The sequence below is a fragment of the Apiospora hydei genome (genome assembly GCF_038363865.1).
Source record: "Apiospora hydei strain CBS 114990 chromosome Unknown utg000004l_segment0_segment0, whole genome shotgun sequence".
NCBI classification, from domain to species: Eukaryota; Fungi; Ascomycota; class Sordariomycetes; order Amphisphaeriales; family Apiosporaceae; genus Apiospora; species Apiospora hydei.
In genome coordinates, this window is record NW_027117363.1 from 2,386,580 (window position 1) to 2,407,398 (window position 20,819).

The 20,819-nt window shown below is 49.7% G+C and overlaps 7 protein-coding genes across 7 annotated transcripts; 2 read left to right on the plus strand and 5 right to left on the minus strand.

Annotated features, from left to right (window-relative positions):
• Positions 1–116: 116 nt before the first annotated feature.
• On the minus strand, positions 117–2,109 carry PG997_003253 (uncharacterized protein; the record flags this gene model as incomplete). Its single annotated transcript, XM_066807568.1, has 5 exons — positions 117–275; positions 366–788; positions 844–1,184; positions 1,244–1,691; positions 1,762–2,109. The coding sequence occupies 5 exons, from the start codon at positions 2,107–2,109 to the stop codon at positions 117–119; spliced, it is 1,719 nt and encodes a 572-aa protein (XP_066671186.1).
• Positions 2,110–3,424: 1,315 nt separating this feature from the next.
• PG997_003254 (kinesin family member 22) lies at positions 3,425–5,728 on the minus strand (the record flags this gene model as incomplete). Its single annotated transcript, XM_066807569.1, has 2 exons — positions 3,425–5,439; positions 5,518–5,728. The coding sequence occupies 2 exons, from the start codon at positions 5,726–5,728 to the stop codon at positions 3,425–3,427; spliced, it is 2,226 nt and encodes a 741-aa protein (XP_066671187.1).
• Positions 5,729–6,986: 1,258 nt separating this feature from the next.
• PG997_003255 (uncharacterized protein) lies at positions 6,987–7,793 on the minus strand (the record flags this gene model as incomplete). The annotated part of the gene is made up of 1 exon (XM_066807570.1): positions 6,987–7,793. One exon carries the CDS (start codon positions 7,791–7,793, stop codon positions 6,987–6,989), a length of 807 nt encoding a protein of 268 aa, XP_066671188.1.
• Positions 7,794–10,602: 2,809 nt separating this feature from the next.
• On the plus strand, positions 10,603–11,949 carry PG997_003256 (uncharacterized protein; the record flags this gene model as incomplete). The annotated part of the gene is made up of 7 exons (XM_066807571.1): positions 10,603–10,767; positions 10,830–10,938; positions 11,002–11,119; positions 11,187–11,366; positions 11,444–11,700; positions 11,782–11,853; positions 11,912–11,949. The coding sequence occupies 7 exons, from the start codon at positions 10,603–10,605 to the stop codon at positions 11,947–11,949; spliced, it is 939 nt and encodes a 312-aa protein (XP_066671189.1).
• Positions 11,950–12,385: 436 nt separating this feature from the next.
• On the minus strand, positions 12,386–12,802 carry PG997_003257 (uncharacterized protein; the record flags this gene model as incomplete). Its single annotated transcript, XM_066807572.1, has 1 exon — positions 12,386–12,802. One exon carries the CDS (start codon positions 12,800–12,802, stop codon positions 12,386–12,388), a length of 417 nt encoding a protein of 138 aa, XP_066671190.1.
• A 5,321-nt stretch (positions 12,803–18,123) lies between these two features.
• PG997_003258 (uncharacterized protein) lies at positions 18,124–18,718 on the minus strand (the record flags this gene model as incomplete). The annotated part of the gene is made up of 3 exons (XM_066807573.1): positions 18,124–18,276; positions 18,332–18,472; positions 18,530–18,718. 3 exons carry the CDS (start codon positions 18,716–18,718, stop codon positions 18,124–18,126), a joined length of 483 nt encoding a protein of 160 aa, XP_066671191.1.
• A 908-nt stretch (positions 18,719–19,626) lies between these two features.
• On the plus strand, positions 19,627–20,711 carry PG997_003259 (methylglutaconyl hydratase; the record flags this gene model as incomplete). The annotated part of the gene is given in 3 exon segments (XM_066807574.1): positions 19,627–20,015; positions 20,094–20,529; positions 20,544–20,711. The coding sequence occupies 3 exon segments, from the start codon at positions 19,627–19,629 to the stop codon at positions 20,709–20,711; spliced, it is 993 nt and encodes a 330-aa protein (XP_066671192.1).
• Between the last annotated feature and the right edge of the window lie 108 nt (positions 20,712–20,819).

Here is a 20,819-nt window from a genome sequence, read left to right on the forward strand (position 1 = left end):
TGGAACTTGTAAAGCCCTCTCCTTGCACCCATGGGTTCCGCATAGGAGTAATGATTATGATGACTATAGGATGGGGTAGAGATTCCTCGTCAGACTAACTTCTCATACATCAGTGTTTACAAATCGTGACGAGCACGCTTGCTCTTGTGCCGCAACATCTCCCCGTACTTGAAGAGGAAGAAAGGTATGGGTATGAAGGCAACGGAGATAAAGGCTAGAGTGGAAGAGGCCCAGTCAACACCTAGATAGTCGTACATGGCCCTTGCAAACAATGGCTGTAATTATTGAAATTAGAAACCTTGCCTTTTGCTTGTGGTTCCCTAGTTGATGGGAGAGTATTGAGACTAGGGGAGGGAACAACTTACAAACCCAGCACCAAAACTACTCCTCAACAAATCATTTCCAGCAAGAACGCTGGCGATATACTCCGGGTAGGCATCGCTGAGGTAGTTCATGACGCAGTTGAACAGCAAGAACGTACCGACGCTGAACCAGGCGGTGCCAATGATTGGAACGATCCAGTGGATCTCGGGCCTAGACGTCCAGCCGAACCAGAAGAGGCAAATGGGAATGGTGAATGAACCGATAAAAGCCGGAGGCAGGCGCCACTCAGGCTTTAACTCGCCATTATCGTTAAATTTCGGTTCAATGTATTTGTTATGGTACCAGGCGAACGGTGCGAGGACGACGAAGACGCCGACGAGGATGCCGATGAACGCCAGGCCCTGCTTTCCGAGGCTGAAGCCGTAGATTTCGGTAAAGACAATGGGATAGCTTTCGAACCATACCTGTTTCACTGTTGTTAGTACTCTCTGCTGTGACAAAAGATGGGGTAGATCATACGTATAATAGGCCGTATATGAGCGCGATGTACAGGTCAAGGGCGAAGACGATCGGCTCCGTGAACAACAACGAGAAGGGGCGGATGAGGACCATTGACACGACATCCTTGCCAGTCATCTCCTGTCCCACCAGCTCTGGCTCACATATGAGCTTGTCGTTACCGGTGAGCTTGCGGAGACGGCGGGCTCGACGGTATAAAATGTTGGCTGACGATGTTTCGGGCAGGAAGAAGATGAGAAGAATCAACGTAGCTCCGGAGAGCCACATGATCTCCCAGATGGACCAGCGCCAACCCTCCTTTTCGACGGCGAACCCACCAACCAAGGGTCCAAGAGTCGGACCTGAGTGATCTGTTAGTATTACATTCAAGAAAGTTCCTATGTAAAAGTGAGACACTTACCGCAAACAGCACCAATACCCCAGACCGCGAGGCCATAGGTGCGCTTGGATGGGGAGTACATGTCTCCGATACTGGCCCCGCCGGTAGCGAGTGATGGGCTGCCAATGAAACCGGTGATGAAACGAAACGCCAAGAGCATTCCAAAGTTCGTCGCCAGGGCGGTGGGGACCTGGAGAACCACAAACAATGCCAGTGTCAAGATATAGATAGGATTCCGACCGGTCTGAGGAATCTCGGAAAGGGGCGACCAGAGCATAGGACCCAGTCCATAACCAGCAACGAATAACGTTAGACCTAGTGTCGCAGCCACTGGGGAGACGCCGAACTCCTGGGTGACGCCAATGATGCCGGCAGAGTAGATGGCGGATCCGATGTACACACTGAACGTCAGAAGGCAGATTTCAAAGGTGACGAAGAACTTCTTCGGTCGGGACCAGTTCCGAGGATTCTGGAACATGTTAGTTGGGGTGTAATCAAGAAAGGGGGCTTAGACAGAGTCGGCTGCTGATGTTCCATACCTCAGGGTCGCTGGGCCCGTACCAGTCGACGATGTAGTGATCTCTGCCCTTCTCGGGATCGACAGGCCGTTTATGATTATTATTGGTGATCGCGTCGTGGTCCAACTCCGTTGCCGATGACGAGCGAGAGCCGGGCGTCGGCTGTCGTGGGTCTTGGGCAGGACTCTCTTGAGACGACCCTTCGGGCGCGGTGGTCTGGCCGTATTGGGCCATGTTGGCCGACTTCCCGGCGTGGACGTACTTTGTCCATATCGACGAATCGACTTCTTCGGGATATTTGAAGACCCTGCCGCCGGTAACGAAACGCAAACAATGACTGAAGAACGTGTCTCGCAGAAGACTCTCCATCTTGGGTGAGAGTGTGCCACTGATTGACGATTGACTACGACCGACGAGAGGCAGGACTTCACAATAAGAAGGACTGTCGAGTTTGGCAATTGATCATGGGAATTAAGCGGATGAAAGTCCAAACGCAAAGACGAAAGCAGCAGGGAGCAGCAATATAATGTACGGCCATCCATGGGACAGACCCCAGTTCACCTCCGATAGTTGACACTCAACTCAATCAGGCACGTCATGCATTTTCACCTACCTGCGGGAAAGGCCCTGTCGCACGGCGAGTACGGCGGCAGGTCAGAGAGCTCTATCGGGGAAACACTGTTTGCCCACATCCAGGTGGGTTATCAATAGCATCATGACTCTTGAAGACTGCAAGCCGCAATGCAGGGCCATGTGGATCAAGTCGGGCGCCAAAAAGCAAAGTGATTAGGCCCGGAGCAGTCGTTGAGTCCGAAGCGTAGTGTAGTGGTGGCCCAGTATGTCGGGAAACACGTGGGCGGGTGGCCGGCAAGATGGTAGTGATGCAAGGGGCATATCTCCCGGGAGATTTCAATCGGGATAGATAACTGGCATCTTTGAAAGTTGGAGAATGCCATGGGACTACCAGGCGAGAAAGATTTGCTGTCAAGGGTGGTGGTGATGAAGGAGAAATCAATGACGTTGAGATGGGAGATTGGGAGATTGGGAGATTGGGACATGATCGTCGCGGGAACTAACAAATCCGATGCCGCTATGAGGATTAGGCGGCCAACGCTAGCCAGCATCGGCACCTCAGGTCCTCAGCAGCTGTCTGATCTTGTCATCACTCAACCTTACCTCTAACCTTGGGTCAAGGTAAGGCTGTTCCGACTTAACGTTAGCCTATTCTCTGATCGCGGTGGCAGTTGAATCGGTCCGCTGCAGCCTCTCCGTTTCAACAACATGCACATTGGAAAGCTTCAATCTGTCTTTTGTGTTTAATCTACTAATACCAACCTCTTGAGAAGACGACAAAGGAAACAGAAAGCCGAAGAATCGGTGGCAAGGAGTGGGAGAAAGAAAGCAGGTATGTATGCAGAAAAGACTGGTTTGGCCAGGTCAGGCTGATGATAAATGAAGAATGGTAAGAGAAATGCGCCTGACTCTGAGAGTGCAATATGCTGAAACAACAGTAGGTAATCCAAACAAGAATCGGATAACCCTTCAACCCCCAAACGCCGCGCCAATGCAACCGGCCCAAATGCTTACATCTAGTTCTTTTTATCGCCCACAAACACCTTCTGAGAATGCAGACAAACAACACACACCGCAAATGGGTACACAGCTCTCCAGCTCTCTCCCTCCTCTATGCTCGGTCAGCTACCAGACCCTCGTAGGCCCTCTCTACAGCGCGGCCGCCCATTCCAGGGATGGCACGCAACTGGTCAAGCGATGTTATCACACCAGCTTCCTCATCTCTCGTGGCCGACAGGTAATCCACCAAGTCACGCGCCTTCTTCGGCCCGAATCCCTGCAAGCTCATGATAGCGCTCAAGTCTTTCGAGTTGATGATATCGAGCAATTCCTGCATATGGGGCGTCAAGAGTGTGTCGTCAAGGGGGAGGTCCAACTTGAGGGCCTTGACCTTCTTGTTCTTCTTTCGGTTCCGTGAGTAGTCTTCTTCGTCATCGTCGGCTTCAGAGGCCTCGTCGTAATCCTCCTCGTTGTCCGTTTGTCGGTGGACCTTCTTCTTTCGGATGGGGCTGCCGCCTGACTCGAGGCCAATATCACAGCCGCTGTCCTTTCCCTCCGCCTTAGCTGCCAGCTTCACTCTGAGTCGGTCCATCTTTGCAAGGAGCTTCACTTGCCCAGGGAAGAACGGAAGCGCCATCTCGTACATCTTGAGCGCACTGGCGTCCTCGCCCCTCTCCTTGTGCTGTCTTGCCATTAACAGAAACCTGAGTCCATCCGACTTGGAGTCGTCATGACGACCATCCTCAATCCGGCGCTCGAGTGCGTCCAGGCGTTTCTGCACTGCATCACTAATCTCGGGTTCTTGCTGGGCCGGAGCTTGCTGACCACGCGAAGCGAGAATCTCCGCGACCTTCTTCTCAACCATGGCTTCAATCAGTTCTGCTGAAATGGCAGGTTGGACCGGTTCTGCTGGAACCGAGGGTTGGGCCGGCTTGCTAGGCTGGGGAAGAGACGAGAACACGGGCCGGGTGATCTTGCTAGGTCGCGCTATGCCGCTCTCGGAATCCCCAGGACGTTTGGAAACGGCCACTGCTGAACGCTTGACAGCAGTATTCGCGGGTCGTGGAACAGCGGACGGACTGGTCATGGCGATGGTAGGCTTCGCAGGAACGGGAGGTTTCGAGCGATCGGTATAGACATTGAAGAGCTTCACAGGTTTATCCGCGGCCGCCTTCTCCTTCTCCTTTTCCTTGGCAGCCAGTGCACCAGTATGGACATTGTGGGCGTTGGCCGCATTGGCGATCGGCCGGAGAGGCTGTCGGGCCACGCCCTGAATGTTGCCGGAATTGGTACGAGGGACCTGCTTGTAGACGATTTCGTTTTCGATTTCACGCACTTCGATCCTCTTGGCCCTGGAACTGACGTTGAGACTGCTGAGAGTATCCAGATGGTAGCTTCGGAGGGGCGCAAGGTTCAGAATCATGACGGTGATTCCGTTGTTCTGTCCCAAGGAGAGGATCCGGGTCATCTTGGATTCCCGGAAGGGAATACGTTTGTCGCCTCGCGAGATCGCGTCGATGCATTGACTCAGCACGAACAAACTCTTGTTGATGGCTGCCGATTCCACCAGACGCTCCTTGCCGTTGTCTGTCCTTCGGTTATCCTCAGATCCCGCCAAATCGATGGCCGAGGCTGTGCTCTCCAGCACTCCCTCCTCTGTCGTTTGGGTCACTTTGACGCGAAGAATGGCATGACTTCTACTGCTGTGGGCATTGAGCTTTGTCGACGCAGTCACTCGGTTGAGGTTCGACTCAATGTATAGCTTCTCGAAGTCCTTCAAGTCCTCGCATGGCCGTTCCGACAGGCCGACGACGTGGGTCTTGCCATTGGCTTCACGCAACGGCAGGCCCGCCGGGGTCCGCTTTTCCGGGGATTCGAGGAGGTCGAAGACCTTGTCGTTGTAAATTTCGTAGTAGGACAGGGCCACAGATACCTGAGTACCGCCGTTGGTGTCTTTGGCAATCTTCTTCGATCTGCGGAAGACACTGCTGAGAAGTCGAGGGATAACACCGCGTTCGGCCAGCTTCATCCCTCCTCGCATCGTATGTGTTTTGCCAGTTCCAGTGACGCCATACGCGAAGAGAGTGACATCGAGACCTTGGAATAGCGCCTTGAGGTGAGGCGCAACTAGAGAAGGTGACAGTCAGTAAGGGGTCCTGCTCTGTAGACGTGCTTCCGTGGCAAGGCATGGGGGTGTTGGCGTACCTTCTTGAGTGAACAGCTCCTCTTGTGAGGTCTGCTGGTCGTAGACGCTGTTAAAGGCAAAGGTGAACTCCTCGGCCCCGTTCTTCGGACTCGGGATCCGGACAAGCGTGGTGGGCTTCCCATCTTCGGTGCTGGCGGCGTGGACAATGATGTCTTTGTCGAGCTCTTTTTCCAGCAGTGGCCGGATTCGGGCCACGACGCGTACGGACATGGCGGTGAGGAGCAGGTAGAGAGTCGAGGAGTCGATTGATGCCAGACGTGTGTCCCAAGGGAAGGGATGAAGCTAAGGGTCGTGAGCAGTGCAATAAGACTGGTGATAAGAAGTTTGGCGTCTACGCGACTTGGAGATCCCGGTCGCGTCTTCCAGAGGCGCTTGCTCCTTTCTTCGAGAAGGCATCGAAGTTGGCCAATTTGTGTGGGAAATTAGCATGAGAAGCTTGGGCGCACTGAGGCCCCTAGCTCAGGGACCAGTAGGGGCCAGTAGGGGCCCTGTCGTCGTTTTTAGTGGGTTGCCGGGCAACTGGGGCAAAGTCGCTTAAAAAAAGAAGTGGCAGGCGGGCGCAGCCAGGTTGATGGGAAAAGACCAGTGCACTCCCGCCCTACCCTTACCGCAACCCAGCCGTCCACTTCTTGTGGAAAATCGTCATCTTGCAGGTGACATATTCTTAATATTTCCTTCATAAAAAGACGGCCATACCCCGCGAGGCATGAATTATGCGAACATTGACTGCAATGATTTCCTCGATAAGCGTCACGCGTGCAGGCTCACTCTCCCCCACCGCTCTGAATTTCCAGTGGTTCAGGAATAAGGGGGGCTTTGAAGACCACAACCCACACTTCGGTACACCGGCTCTCAATCCGAACATTAGAGAGCCTCGCTACCAGATCCTACGCTGTAATTACGAGCTTGGGATTGATATTTATGCGATGAATTATACGACGATGGACAGTATGCCGGAATGCCCGTCACCTGAACAGCACATTTTCTATGTTGGAAATCTTTACGAGATCACTGCGCCGAAATTTGGTCATCCAGCTTCGCCTGCGCAGAGGTTCCAAACGCTGTGCCGGTAGACTACTGAAAGTCGACCTCAACCTGCGACATGACGAGATGCACCCAACAGTGGACAGTGACGAAAATACCAACCGACGGTTATTCGCGTCCCATTACGCTTTTGCCGAATTCTATTATTGCCTCGATCTTCTCGGGCTTAACTCGCTGCCCGTGTCTTCCTTTTACCGTCGGTGCCCCAACCTCCAATTCGCACGTTTTCCCCAACGCTCCACCCCTTCAGGATAGCCGTTCGATCGCAAGTGCGACTGGAGTTCTCCGGGTAAACGGTTCTACCCGGTTCTCGTGTCTGATAGGGTACGATGGGAGCTTTGCAATGCTATTTTCTCAATCCTCTGCTCGACGTCTTTGAGCATGCACGCTCGGACATATTCATCGACAATGCCCTGTGTTGGCATTAGTATGGGGCTCCCTCTGCTTGTGTTCCTGCTCTCAATCTACTTACCTTGACGAGCGTGTGCAGTTCTTCCTGCACTTCCGCCAATCCTCTGTCACTGTTGATGCGCTTGACCTGGAAGCCTTGGTCCTCTAGTTTGGCCAGCATCGGCTCGCTCTCCTTGCGGTGTCTGAGGAGCCGATCGAGGGTGACGTCCTGGTCTCCATCCTCCGGCCTCCCGGATCCGCTCGCCCGACCGCTGATCCGGGAAGCGGAGACCGACATGGGGGCAAAGAGGTAGATGACCGGCTGCACAGAAGCGGCCTGCTCCATCCATTTGGCCACCTGCCGGTGGTTTCTCGGGAACCCGTCCACGAGCCAGGCCATCTTGTTGTCGTTTCGCATGCCCTGCTCGATCTCCTTCCACACCAGGAGGGCCCCGAGATCGTCGGGCACGCTCGGGCTCTTCGACCCCTCTTTGAGCGGCAGGGTGGAGACGACCGACGCTCGGTCGTCGCTGAGCTTACGCATGAGGTCGCCATAGGAGAGGTGGGTGAGCCCGAATGTAGAGGCGAGATACGCCGACTGGGTGCCTTTGCCCACGCCTGGAGCACCCAGAATGAGTATGATGAGGGGTTTCTGGTCCTTGCACAAGCCCCTGTAGTCCTGTGCCTTGGGTGGCGCGAGGACTTGAGAGGTCTTCCTGGGCCTGTTCGGTTTTTGTAGGGCGCACCAGAGGTGATGGAACCCGATGCCCAAGCTGAATGACAACCAGATCGTCTTGGCACTGTGACTGACGATATTGAAGCGCTGTCCCAAACTCAACATGGTGTCCATTGTTACTGTATGTAATATTGCGAAAGAGTTTATGTGTTGCTATGCCTATTATAATTGATGTTGGAGAGCTGTATCTACTCACTACCGCGACCTCGAAGCCCCTTAAATAAATGGAAGCGATACGGCTGTGAACTTTCAGATTTCATTGTCGTTGGATCATGAAAGTTGTCGATGGTTCAAGCGAGACACCACCACCATACGTTGCGAACCCTCGTAGACTCTCATTGAATGGCGACGTTTCTGGTTTGACATGTACAATGGCAGCACCGAGACACCTGTAGACACACCTCGATTGGCAATAGCTATTTGAACAAAGAGGCTTTCCCTTTCCTCTTTGAAGTACATAAGTCATGAATTGGAAATGCAGTCAATTGTGTTTTACCATATCTTGGAGCTTGTGGGGGGTGGGCGAGGACTCGTCGCCGTACATGCTCAGGGGTGGGCAAGTTATGCTACCTACATGTAGACAATCATACCGCTTTGACATGAGAAGCGAATACTTGTTGAAACGAAACGAATGCATGCACTCATCCCTTTCTACACGCGCCTTGCGCCTATAGTTGTTTCGCGCACAGTTTCGGTTGGCTCATACAGACCTTATAGTTGGGGGATTATAGCCAAGAGTGCTCTCCCTGTACGCTATGTTGCTCATTGGGGGGCAAGAGATCGACCAATGTAAGGGCGGAGCTCGTGCCATGCGTTCGGGTAATATTCCGATGTGTTAAGAGAGATCCAGCGTTACCCCTGAAGGCTCTTGTGTTATATGCAGGCGCGGAGAATTAGTGAGATCCCCGCACTTGGCTTCCGGTGGCCTTATTCTTGCATCAGCATGTAAAGGAGAGTGGCAGGAGGTCGTTTCTTTCTCTTGGTATTGGCGCGATCTGCCTTGGCTGCAACGCGATCATGTCATATTCAGATCTTGTTCATTTCACAGGTTGTCTGCAGAGTTGCAGAGTTCGATTGGACGACGATATGGTTGGTGATTGAGCCACACAACCGGTGAATGCGAGAACCTTGCTGATGTGTGTTCCAGTGCCCCTTACTAGAAGCAGGGGAGTGCTGGATATGTTCTTTTTACATAATTGCCGACAAACAAGCTAATAAGGTGCACCCAGCCAGATTAGTCGAGTATGAGGCCGGGATGCTGAAGGCCAACTTTGGGACGATCGGACGTGTTCAATGACGGGTACCGACCTGACTGCAAAACAGTTTTGTTTGAAATTTGTCCAGGAGCGTGTTTTGGGCCAAGCTGTATCTGCATCCCTCGCCTCTAACCGAATGACATCATCATCCGGACTTTTTCCGATTCGCCCAGCCCGACAGACGACTCGTCTCTTTTCTCTCGCTGGTTGGCAATCGCTTAGCGCACACTCTGTAAGGTGAAAGGCACCCCCCGGTGAAGCCAGTCTGGAGGATTGGTTTGACTTCTTGGCCTTTTCGGCACTTCTACCACATCTGACGTACTGGCCTCCAAAGACTTCCAATTGATCACCACCAATCTTGGGACAGAAAGCCAACAACCTGTTTCGCTCACTTAGGGATGTTACTATCAGCATCGCATGGACTGGTGGTATCGAGATTCTCTTCCACTGGGTCGGATCCGATCCGAAGTGACTAATCATTAGTGACCTGTAGCTGCATTGCGATGACCCCGATCCGAACGCGCGCCCGCCGATAGTATTTCATTTGAAGTATGATCCTACTCGGCTGGACCCGGGCCCGCCTCCTATGTACTACTTATGCCCTTCGGTATTGGACGGGCTCAGAATACTCCGAATTAGGATAAAGTGAGGATGCTAATTTCAGGAGAGGATGCAGGGGTTTGAATGCCTCTCCTTGCTGCACTTCATGTAGCATTGGCGCCATGTCACCCAAACCGACTCGGTCTACGTCGCATTCTCGCCAACAAGCGGACAAGCGGACAAGCAAACTGCCAACCTCTGAACAAGAAGTCACCCCATTCTCAAGTTTCTCGACCGTTTTACTTCTGAACCCGGAACGATCGCTTCGATGGGAACTGTAAATACAGGGCATCTCTCTGCCTTGGTTGGGCGGGCCGCCTATGATGTTACGGGAAACCTGCATATATGATGCGCAGCTACCGGTGTATCGAGGATAAGAACATGAGGTGAACCAGCACTCCGATACATCATCTTTTACCTTTGAGAGAAAAATATCCGAATGTGAGATTTGGGCTGAACCCCCGATCGTGATCTGACCGGAGAATATAAGCAGTTGATCATTTCTCCTGATCTTCCTCCTCGCTTTGGGTAGTTCATGCGCTCCTCGGGATTTCGATGTACGTTTGATAACCAACCTTCTAGAAGGCTCTCAACTCAACGCCTTTGACATCCTACCTCAAGCCCCAACACCCAATACCAAAGCCTTAAGTCTGGCAGACTGGCTAATATTTGCAAGCCAGAAACACCTTTTCAACATGGACGTGAGCTTGCCACCGCTTAGCCATGACTCTAATGGGCCATGGATGATCTGGTCGAGCTGGGCCTTGACCGGATTGGCGTCCGTCTTCCTTGGCCTACGGTGTTACTGTCGAGTTTCTCGTAACAAATATCTTTGGTGGGATGACTATGTTCTTATTCTATCATGGGTACGTCGTTGTATTTATTCTTACGGTTCATTTCACACCACCGACCACTGGATCTTGGACGGCGCTTTTGCAAGACCACTCGCTAACCAATATACACAGGTATTTCTAGTGGCCTCAGCGATAAACGTCACTCACAATGTCAGCCAAGGGTTCGGCCGACATATATATAACCTAGATCCGAGGCAGCTTCCCATGGTAGGCCTGTTGGCCCAAGTGGATCTCATATTCGCCATCCTTGGCGCAGTCTGGTCCAAGACTTCGTGGGCCATAACGCTATTGCGTCTGTCCAAGGGTCTGCTGCACAATGTGATTCTCTTCATTGTCATCTCGATTAATATCCTAATGGGCCTCAGTATTGTAAGTATCCAACCTGAGCTCCTATGCTTGCCTCATATACTCACAACTGAGTTTGTCTGCAGGTGTTCAATTTCATCCAGTGCATACCTAGCCGAAAGCTATGGGAACCCTACCTCGAGGGTGCTTGTTGGCCTTCACAGATCGTCCCAATCTACAGCACAGTCTCTGGAGGTACGAGTATTCAAATGTCCCGCCTCCAACCAGCCTCCGGACCTTGTCTGACATATACATTAGCATACTCCGGTGCCATGGACATCACACTGGCTCTTCTTCCGTGGTTCCTCATCATGAAGGTCAACATGCGTTTAGCTGAGAGGATCGGTGTGGCCGTGGCCATGAGCTGCGGTGTATTGTAAGTGATTAAATCTTATTCCTCCTCACGTGGGCAACCAGACGCTAAGTAATATGCACCTACTCAGCGCTGGAGCTACAGCATTCGTCAAGACGGCCTATGTCATCAACCTTGGAAGCAAAGACCCCATCTATGACACCGCACCGCTCGTCGTGTGGAGCCACGCCGAGATTGCTGTGACCATCGTTGCGGCCTCGATCCCCGTGCTGCGTGTTCTTGCCAAAGACGTTCCGCTGTCGGCAATTTGGTCCGGGTTGCGAACAAAAAGAGCCAGAGGAACTCCTCGTCGATGGCGACACGCAACTCGGGTGACGGCGCTCCCAGGATAGACAGCAGCTGGCTGCTGCTCAAGAACACGTTCTCCTCCAAGGGCACCACCAGCACCACCCTCTCCTCGTCGATGGTGACGACCACGACGACGACGTGCTCCGCCAACCCCGCCGACCAACGCCGCAACAATGCCGTCGAGGACGATAAAGGGTACGACGGTACGTATGCCAGTACCTTCAGCGAGACGTCACCGCAGCGTGGTCGCGGCATGAGCCGCGACGGCTCAAGCGAGCGCGAGCTGCTACCCATTGGTACGATAGAGAACCCTTGTTAGACCGCGGGATGTCCACATTTTCAACGACACGTTATGGGACCCGACACTGTATGTGCAGGCGCTGGTGTTGGTGGGAAGGGACACATGGTTCAGGAGGAAGCTTCACCTCAGGCATTCGAATTCGACCACTGTACATACTACTTCTTGTATAAGGTATTACTTACTAGCCTCGCAAATCACATTATTAGGTCGCCGTGCTCTGGACTTTCGCTTTGCATGTCATTAACTCAGTGTGCATCTTAATCTATCGCTAACTCAGTTTACCCATGAAACCATAGTTGATCTAGTCAACTGCCACTCTCAAATAACTACGGTATATGTATGTTTGGCCTAATCTTGCTTAGAGCCAGTATGTGTATCCCCTTGATTACACCATAGAAGCGATTGGACCCAAGCCGTGGTCCAAATGATAAAAAGAGCACGAAGATGAGTGCCCGCGCGCCGAAATTCCCAAAACTCCCATGAAACGCCTCGCCTGCTTGATCTGTTCGAGTAAAGATCCAAACCAATTCTATCACAACCAATTCTCAAAAAAGGAAAATAAACAACACCAATGACCCGGCTTGAGTCCCAAATCAACCAAAACGTACCCATGAATCGTGTTCACCTGTATCCTTTCTCTCCCTCCCTCCCTCTCTCTCTCTCGCCCAGAGCGGCTCCAATCACAGCTCCCATGGGCGCCAACGTCCAAACCGATGAAGGAACGGCGGTAGGAAGGCGGCGGCAGAAACAGGAACACAGCCGAAGGGAACGTACGGTTGCTCCTGCTGTTGCTCCTGCTGCTGTTGTTGCTGCTTGCACTGGCCACAGTAGGGTGCTGGCTCCATCACCATCGGCGGCTGGAAGGAGGCGGCAACAGCAACAGGGGCCTCGGAGTAGTACCCATTCGGTTGCTGTTGCTGTTGCCGTTGTTCTTGCTCTTGCCATTGCTGCTCCTGCTCCTCCCGGCGGTGCTTTTGCTCCCTCTTCTCCAACTCGGCCTGGTAAAAGGTAACTAACGTCTTCCGGTACTCGTCGTCCGCCTGGAGTTCCTCCAGGGTGAAGACCCGTCGGAGAGCGTCGCTGTCGGCAACACGCATGACGGGGGCGAGGGCGAGGGCGGAGGCGAAGGCGAGGGCGAGGGTGCGCGGACCGGCGCTGCCTGGAGCGGCGCGTTGCAATAAGTGGTGAGCTTACAGCTGCTCCAACGGTAATCCTGCTTCCGGGTCTGGGTCCGCTGCTCGTCCTCCGCGGTCCACCGGGCCAGGGTCTCCTGGACCGTTTGCTGGGTGACGGCCGGGGGCACGGGGCGAGGGGCCGCGATGGCTTCATCATAGTGGAATGGTGGCCGTTGCTGACATAGGATGTAAGCCAGGTTTACTTTTCCCTGGGGCCGTTGTCGCTGGTGGTGGTGTTGGTGTCCCTGGGATGTAAGGGGCCGGGGACGCCAGAACGGGGCCACCAAGGCAGGCCTTGAAGGGCCTGGGAGTTGGCGAGCCTGGTGGGCATGCTGGTGGCTGGGCCAAGCCAGGAGACCGAGGCTCAGGCGCAGGGAGCGGCTCTGGTACATATACCGGGGACTCGGCCCTGGGCGAAGATTCAGAGAAGCTGTCACACGCAGATCCAACAGTCACTCTGCAGGACTAACTGGCATGCAGTATCGGCCCAACAGGGGCTTACATTCCGAAAATGGCTACGGCGCCTGAGGGTAGAAAATAAAGGAAGGAAAGATTTTAAGGTCCCTTACGATGTGTATATAAACTTTACACTCGATTTTACTTTAAGTAAAAAAAGACTTAAAGATTTTAAAAATATTATAATTAAATATTAATTAAATTAAATCTAAATTCTTAAGCCTTTATTATAAATATTTAATAATTATTTTTTATTAATTACTTTTTATAAGTTCTTTTAAATTATTATTAATATTATTAGTAATTACTATAACTATAAAAACTTTTACGTATTACTTACTTTTTTAATATTAAACTTTAAAGAGTTTAAATTCAAATTTAATTCTAAAAAAGAATCTAGTTTTAAGGAATTAAAAAGCTTAACTTTTAATTATTAATTATAATTAAAAATATTCTTTTATTAATATTTTTCTTAATTAATTAAAATATATTTATTACTTTAATAATTAACCGAAATATTTCGCGTTACGCGTATATTTTATTTCGTTTAATTAATTGAACCTTAATAACCTTTACTTAAAATAGAAAATATTACCTTTTAACGCGCTTAATTAATTAACTAATTACCTTAATTATTTTTACCGTTAAACTTCGTTTTTTAAAAAAATTAACCACTTATTATCACCGCTTTTTAAAATACGTAAAAAAACGTTATTATAACTTTTACTTCGCTTTAATTAAATAATATTAACCGTATCATTTTATATAACCCGTTAAAACTCGTTAGAATTCGATTTAATTAAAATAACTTCTTTATAATAAACGTAGTTATTATTAACCTCGCCGAATAAATTATAAAACTATATTAGTATATATAAGACACTTTTTAAATTATTTAATAATACTTTTAAAATATTAAAGCTAATAAGTTTAATAACTTTAGCTTTAAAATTTAATAACGTGGTTTACCACTTAATGGCGCATATTACCTAGTGGCGTACTATTATCACTTCTCGACACTTTTATATAAAATAATTTAATTATAACGCTTTAAATTAATTAATATCGCTCGCTATTCGATTCGTTAATTAATTTTACATCCTTTTCGCATGTTTGCGTATTATCACCTGTTTCGCCGTAGATACCGCAGCGCCTTTCACCGGTCGTCCTCCGCTTTGACGAACCCCTATTTTGCCCTTTATTAGTCGCTGGACGCTTCCTTATTACCTTCTCGTCCTGTATCTTTTGAGACTCTTTAATAGTAAGGGCTCTTTTAAGCTGGACTCGCGATTTTTTAGCTCTCCGGCGCTTTAAAAGGGCTAAATTAGCCTTTTTTAAAGTACGCATCCGATCACGTATAAAGGTTATTTTATAAACTATTTTATTTATACCTTTCGTTATTTAATTTACGGTATTTAAAATTACTATTAAAAAGCTTTTTTAATAGGTAAAAACCCTGTTTTTAATAAACGTAAAGTGTTTAATCGTTTATTAAGGGTTAAACGGCGTTTAGAGATTATAAGTGCTAGCCGTCCCCGAACGTAACGAGATAAGTGTAGGCGTTCGAAAACGTATATCCAGCTTATTAATTACCTCGTTCGAATAGTAAGGTACTAAATTAAATATATTAAATTTAAATTTAATATTAATTTCCGTAAAAGTGGTAAAATGCGCGGCCTTAAAAGCGATAAAGAACTTTAGCTTCGTAATATAATTTATTAACGCCTTAATAAATAGCCTTAATTTTTTCGAATATACGCGTTTTAACGGCGAATAAAGTGCTATATTTAATAGTTAAAATAAGTAAAATAAATAAAGAGGTATACTAAGCGTAATAATGTCGTTATTTTTATAATATACTTTAAACTACGTTAAAATATAGCTTTTATAGCCGTTAAGAATTAATAGGCGATAGCGACCCTTTATTCGCGACTTAGTATACTTATCGAAATATTTAATTTAATCTAAGCTTATTTCGTTATCGGTTTAACCGTTAAAAGTTAGTTTAATTACTTAATCGCTCGGTAAATCGTATTCGCGAACTTAATTCGTAAGGTAATATTAACTTTAAACGATTAAAAACGGCGGGATATATTAGCTTTAAGAATTAATACATTTAATAGCCGTCGACTATTCTTAATTACTAGGCTAAACCGACTTCGCTTTCCTACGCCGATCGGCGCGTATTACGACGAGTATTAACCCGATTATATTTATTATAAAACCGGTTTCGTTAAAATTAAAAATGTCTTCGTTAAAAATGCCGTATTTCGCCTTAATATTCGTAACTAGCCTAAACTAGCCGGAAATAACACCTGGATCTTTATAAAGAGCCCTTTAATAATCGTATCGACGATTTATTCGAGTCTTAAGGTCCGGGTTCCGATCGATAAAGCGCTTAACTTAGTGCTTACCGACGCGGTCGCCGCCGTGCGACGCGGTAAAAAAAATTAGCTATATTTCCCATAACACTGAAATTAAAAAGCATCCCTCGGGTATTTAAATTAATTATATAATTACGAAACACCTCTTTTTTACTAAATTTAATTTATGTCGTAAGTGTCGAATTTCGCGTCGTAGGGTTCGGCCGTTAATTCGGTAATTTAAAATAGCTTAAGGGACATCGTATATTTTCGTAGCAGCTCGTTCGCTTAAAGGATTTATCGGATTTCGCGTCGCTTAAATTATTAAAACGATTCTATCTTCTTTAAATTAAATCGGCATTATAATTATAAAAATATTACGTATTAAAGTTTAAGTATATTAAAAAACTAAAAAAAGTGGCCCGCTTAATAATATAACCCGCTTAATAGTAAACCACGTTATATAAACTTTACACTCGACTTTACTTTAAGTAAAAAAAAAGAACCAGAAACCCTAGAAGTGCCATAATTAAATATTAGCTAAATTAGATCTAAGCCCTTTAAGCCCTTGTCACAGAAGCCCACGATTGGGGACCCGGGCGAATACGTTGGTGACTGGGCCCTGATAGACAATTGAGGGGCCACGAAAGGTGCTTGAGATAAGGCTGCCGTGGGTTGCCACGGAAGCCGAGGCTGGTAGACTGGCGAGCGCTTCCCAGGGCTTTGGGACCGCTCACGGCTGCCCCGGGGTGATCTGGACGATGTTCTGCCTGGTTGAGAAGAAGAAGCCCATCCTGAATAGTGGTCGATTGGCTCGTCGGCCCACGCGGATATATGTGATGCAGGGAGGGACGGAGGGTAGTCACGCTCCCGGTAACAACTGGTTGCGTAGTAGGCATCCATATTTGTTTTTGTTGACGAGAGCGAAAGTAAAATGGTTTTGGATTGGTGGTAGCAGGTAAGACGGAGGAAAGAGGTCTCGTCGAAAAGGAATTAGTGCTTGATTTCCTTTAATCTTTTGGCAATTGAGAAAATGGTTGTAAACCAAGTTTCGTAGAAAAGAGCCAAGGATAGTAAAAGAAGATGTGCGTCTTTGAATTGAGCTCGAGAGAACGGTGTAATTGAACAGAGTAGTTGAAGAGAAATACTGCCGTTGGCGAGTTGAGTGAAGTGAGAGATGTTCAATATGGATGGATGGATGTAATGGGATGAGAGCCGGGTCAAATGGTTTTTTGCGTGGAAGAACAGGGGAGAGATATTCCTTTTATATGTTCAGAAACTCCCCGAGTTTAAATAACACACACAGTGAAAGCCACATGATATTCAGGCACCCGCCCGAGAATGAATTCAGCTTTCTCCGTTATGAGGCTGCAACGCAGGGAAAGACGAAAAAGAGAGCACCCTTGCTTCGGCCGAGGCTTAACCAGAGTCTCATCCACAGTTGAAAAGCAGTCAAGGGGATGTGATGTGGGAGAGGGCCGAGGAGACTCTGGAGTAAGCAGTGCGGAAGGCAGCGGCAACAAGGAGTTGTGTGGTCTGGATGATCTGGTGGATGTGCTGGTTCCCTCTGGTATTTTGATTTGGTGTAGTCAGTGTTCAACTATAGGAACATCTTCCAGGTATGTGTACCTAGAGCATTCTGAACAGCATCGTAACTACATTTCGGCAGGGAATAAATCCCTTACAACATGTCCAGGTGCCACCCCTGAATCAATTGATCGGACTAAGAGAGCAGTGGACACCAGTTGCGCGAGTTTGTAAATGTGGGAGTGGATCACATACCGTGTATTGAAAGTTAACAGTACATTATGGGATAATCAGAATAATTTGTCTTTTCCTGTTCTCCGGCAGGTGTTGAACACGCTGCTGGGAACACCCAATCCTAGGAGCCGGCCCTCCTAAGGGCAGAGTAATCAGCCCCCTTTTCCATATCACAACCCAACTCAGTTCTGCATCAATCCACTTCACGAAAATGACCGCTCAGTAATAATTGCCTTGAAACTTTCAGCAGCTCTGCTCTTGGTGCCGCATCTCGAATCGCACCAGGTCAATTGCACCAACGTTCTTCATGCCAATGCTCGTTCAATGCCACCATAAGCCGAAGCTTAATTCGGGCATGAGCATATTCCACGCACAATTATTGATCGCTCCTCTTGTTCCATGGGTACTTGAAAGTATAACCGTATAGTCGAGTGGAGTTGGGTTTTTTCTTCAATGGCGATCAGGGCAACTATATGACCGTAAGATCCAGACCTGTTGGACCTGGCCATGGTTCAAATTACATGTAGACAAGTTGAGAGTATCACAAATTGTGGCATATTCGGTATCTTGAGGCAGCTGAGTCTCCTTTCATGAAGCTAGCATGTATGTTCCTGGACAGCATTGAGATAAGTTATGGGACCTTGAGAAGATTCTCACCATCAATTAAGATGGCGTCGACATCTCGGGTTTGCCCTTGCCGTTTCCTGGGGCCTTCTCGAACTTATCTTTCCAAACGCTCTCCTGATTGAACATGGTAACACACTGCATCGCCGAAGGAGATCCGAGATCCGGATCAGCCAGGCCTTCAAGTAGGACCTAGTCAGGTGTTAGTCTGAGTTCGTAATTGGTTGCACAGAGGTAAAACCCTTACCTCAATCACTCTGTCCTCCTTCTTGAAGACAGCTCCCGCCAGAGGGCTCTGACCCCTATCGTTTATACGATTCGGATCCGCCCCATGCTGTATCAGCAGCTCCACCAACTCGGCATGGCCATGATATGCAGCTAGCATAAGCTATCGTAACTGTGGGTCAGCGAGAGTTGTTAATGGCTTATTCGCTCTAAAGCATACAAGAGTGTCACCCTTCTCATTGGTCATGTTGGCCGGCAAGCCCAACGGAAGAGCTTGTTTGAAGACATCGACCTGGCCAGTGCGAGCGGCATCGTACATCCGGCCAGCGAATGCAATGGCATCCGGCGGCAGTTCACTCACGGTCCGAGCCGGTGAAGTGGGATCGGAAGCATCGGAGGGTAGATCCATTGAGGCCCCTGAGACCCTCAGGTCCTAGATATCGATCCAACCTGTCCGTGACGATTGAGGAGGGGTGAGGGCGGGGTATATATAGATCAATATGTAACCGTGTTACTTTTGCCAAAGTTTTTGAGCATGTTATTTCTGTGAGAAATACGAGGCGATAAAACGAGAAAAAGGGAAACTTAAGGTGATTCCAGTCAGATTAAACAACGTTCCAAGGCCAGACTGTGAGATGTCGTTCGAGATTAAGTGGAGTGACGGACGCTCGTTCGAGGGATATGGCATCTTGATTGGGTGGGTGAATCAGGCGGGCTCACCACAAACCAGTGTATTCCTGTGGGCTAGGGGGCAGGCACGCAGCACATGTCTGTACATCTACCTGGGACATCCAAAACTTGAGCAGGTATCAGATGAGAAACTCTTTGGCCTTTACAAACTGCTGTTGGTTACAATTGAATGGCGTCGCTAGCTTCAGCAATGAGAGGGAAGTAGTGGGCAATCCAGCAACCTTGACGAAGTTGCTCGTAGCTCAGGTGGGGGGTGCTCAAGTGGACACCATGGATCAAGTGCCGGACCTGGAATACTCAGAACATACCGAATGAGGCCCTGTAAAAGGGTACGGTCTATCTCTTATTTGGAAAGAGAGGCGGAAGAAGGGGGAGACCAAGCTCAATGTCCGTACTATAGTGAATCTGCTGCAGTGAATTCAAGATAGAAGGCAATTGAACAGAATGCTGCTGCTGCTGCTGCAGGTTGACGCCCGGTGTTAGCCGCTGCTAAACGCCGTGCTCACGATTGCACCGACGTCACCCACTTGGACCTGGGCCTCGGCACTCGAGGTCGAGCTCACGAAATCCCACCACGATGCAGCATCAATCGGCCATCTCCATTCAACTACAAAAGCCCAATTGACCATGCCGCCACGAATAAAAATCCAGCTCAGCTCATTAGCGCGCTTCCGTTTCGTCCGAGCCTACTCGAGCGATACTGGGCCTATTGTCAATGTTGTGAATTTACCAGCTCCCAACTCGGGCCACATTAGGATCCTGGAGCTGAACCGACCATCCGCCCGAAATGCCATCTCGAAAGCATTGCTCGCCTCCCTGAGGGCAGAGATCGATGATGTACAGTCACAGTATACTGCCGACGGCCAGGAAAATCCAGCAGCACCTCGCTTCGGCGGGGCTGCAGGGCCAGACCAGAAGGGCCCGACAAGAGCTCTGGTTCTTGCCAGCGCTGTCGACGCAAGCTTCTGTGCCGGCGCCGACCTGAAAGAGCGACGAAGCTTCACCCCGAAGAGTCAGTACCAACCTAATACATTCAATTTCCTCTTGTTCAATTTGCGACGAGCAACAGACTGACGTGTCACCCTCTCAATTAGAACCGCCGACTTCCTCGGCAACCTTCGCGACACCTTCGCCGCGCTCTCCGACCTCCCCATCCCGACCATCTCCGCCATCTCCTCCATGGCCTTAGGCGGCGGCCTCGAGCTCGCCCTCTCGACGCACTTCCGCGTCCTCGCTTCGACCGCGACCATCGGCCTACCCGAGACGCGCCTAGGAATCATCCCGGGCGCCGGCGGCACCTACCGACTGCCTGCGCTGATCGGCGTGGGGCGGGCGCGCGACCTCATCCTGACGGGCCGCCGCGTTTCGGCGCCCGAGGCCTACTTCCTGGGCATCGCAGACCGGCTGGTCGAGGTGCTGCCCGAGGACGAGCGCGACGCCCTCGAGCAACAAGAGGGGCCGGGCCCCAGAAGGGCGAGCCGTCCGCCATGGCGACCCGCGCGCGCCAGCTGGCGCTCACTGAGGCGGTGCGTCTCGCGGCCGAGATCTGCGAGGGCGGGCCCGTGGCTATTCGGGCTGGGCTCCAGGCTGTCGCTTGGGCGCGCGAGGATAAGGAGAATGCTATGTACGAGCGGGTCGTCAAGACGGAGGATCGGGACGAGGCACTGCTGGCGTTCAAGGAAAAGAGAAGGCCTGTCTTCAAGGGCCGCTAAACGAAGCCTAGGTCGAACATGGTTTTCACTGGCAGTGATTGCTCAGGCGTGGCCAATGGTGACCCTGCTATTTTGTAGCGAACAGTCGTAATCGATAATCGCGGAATG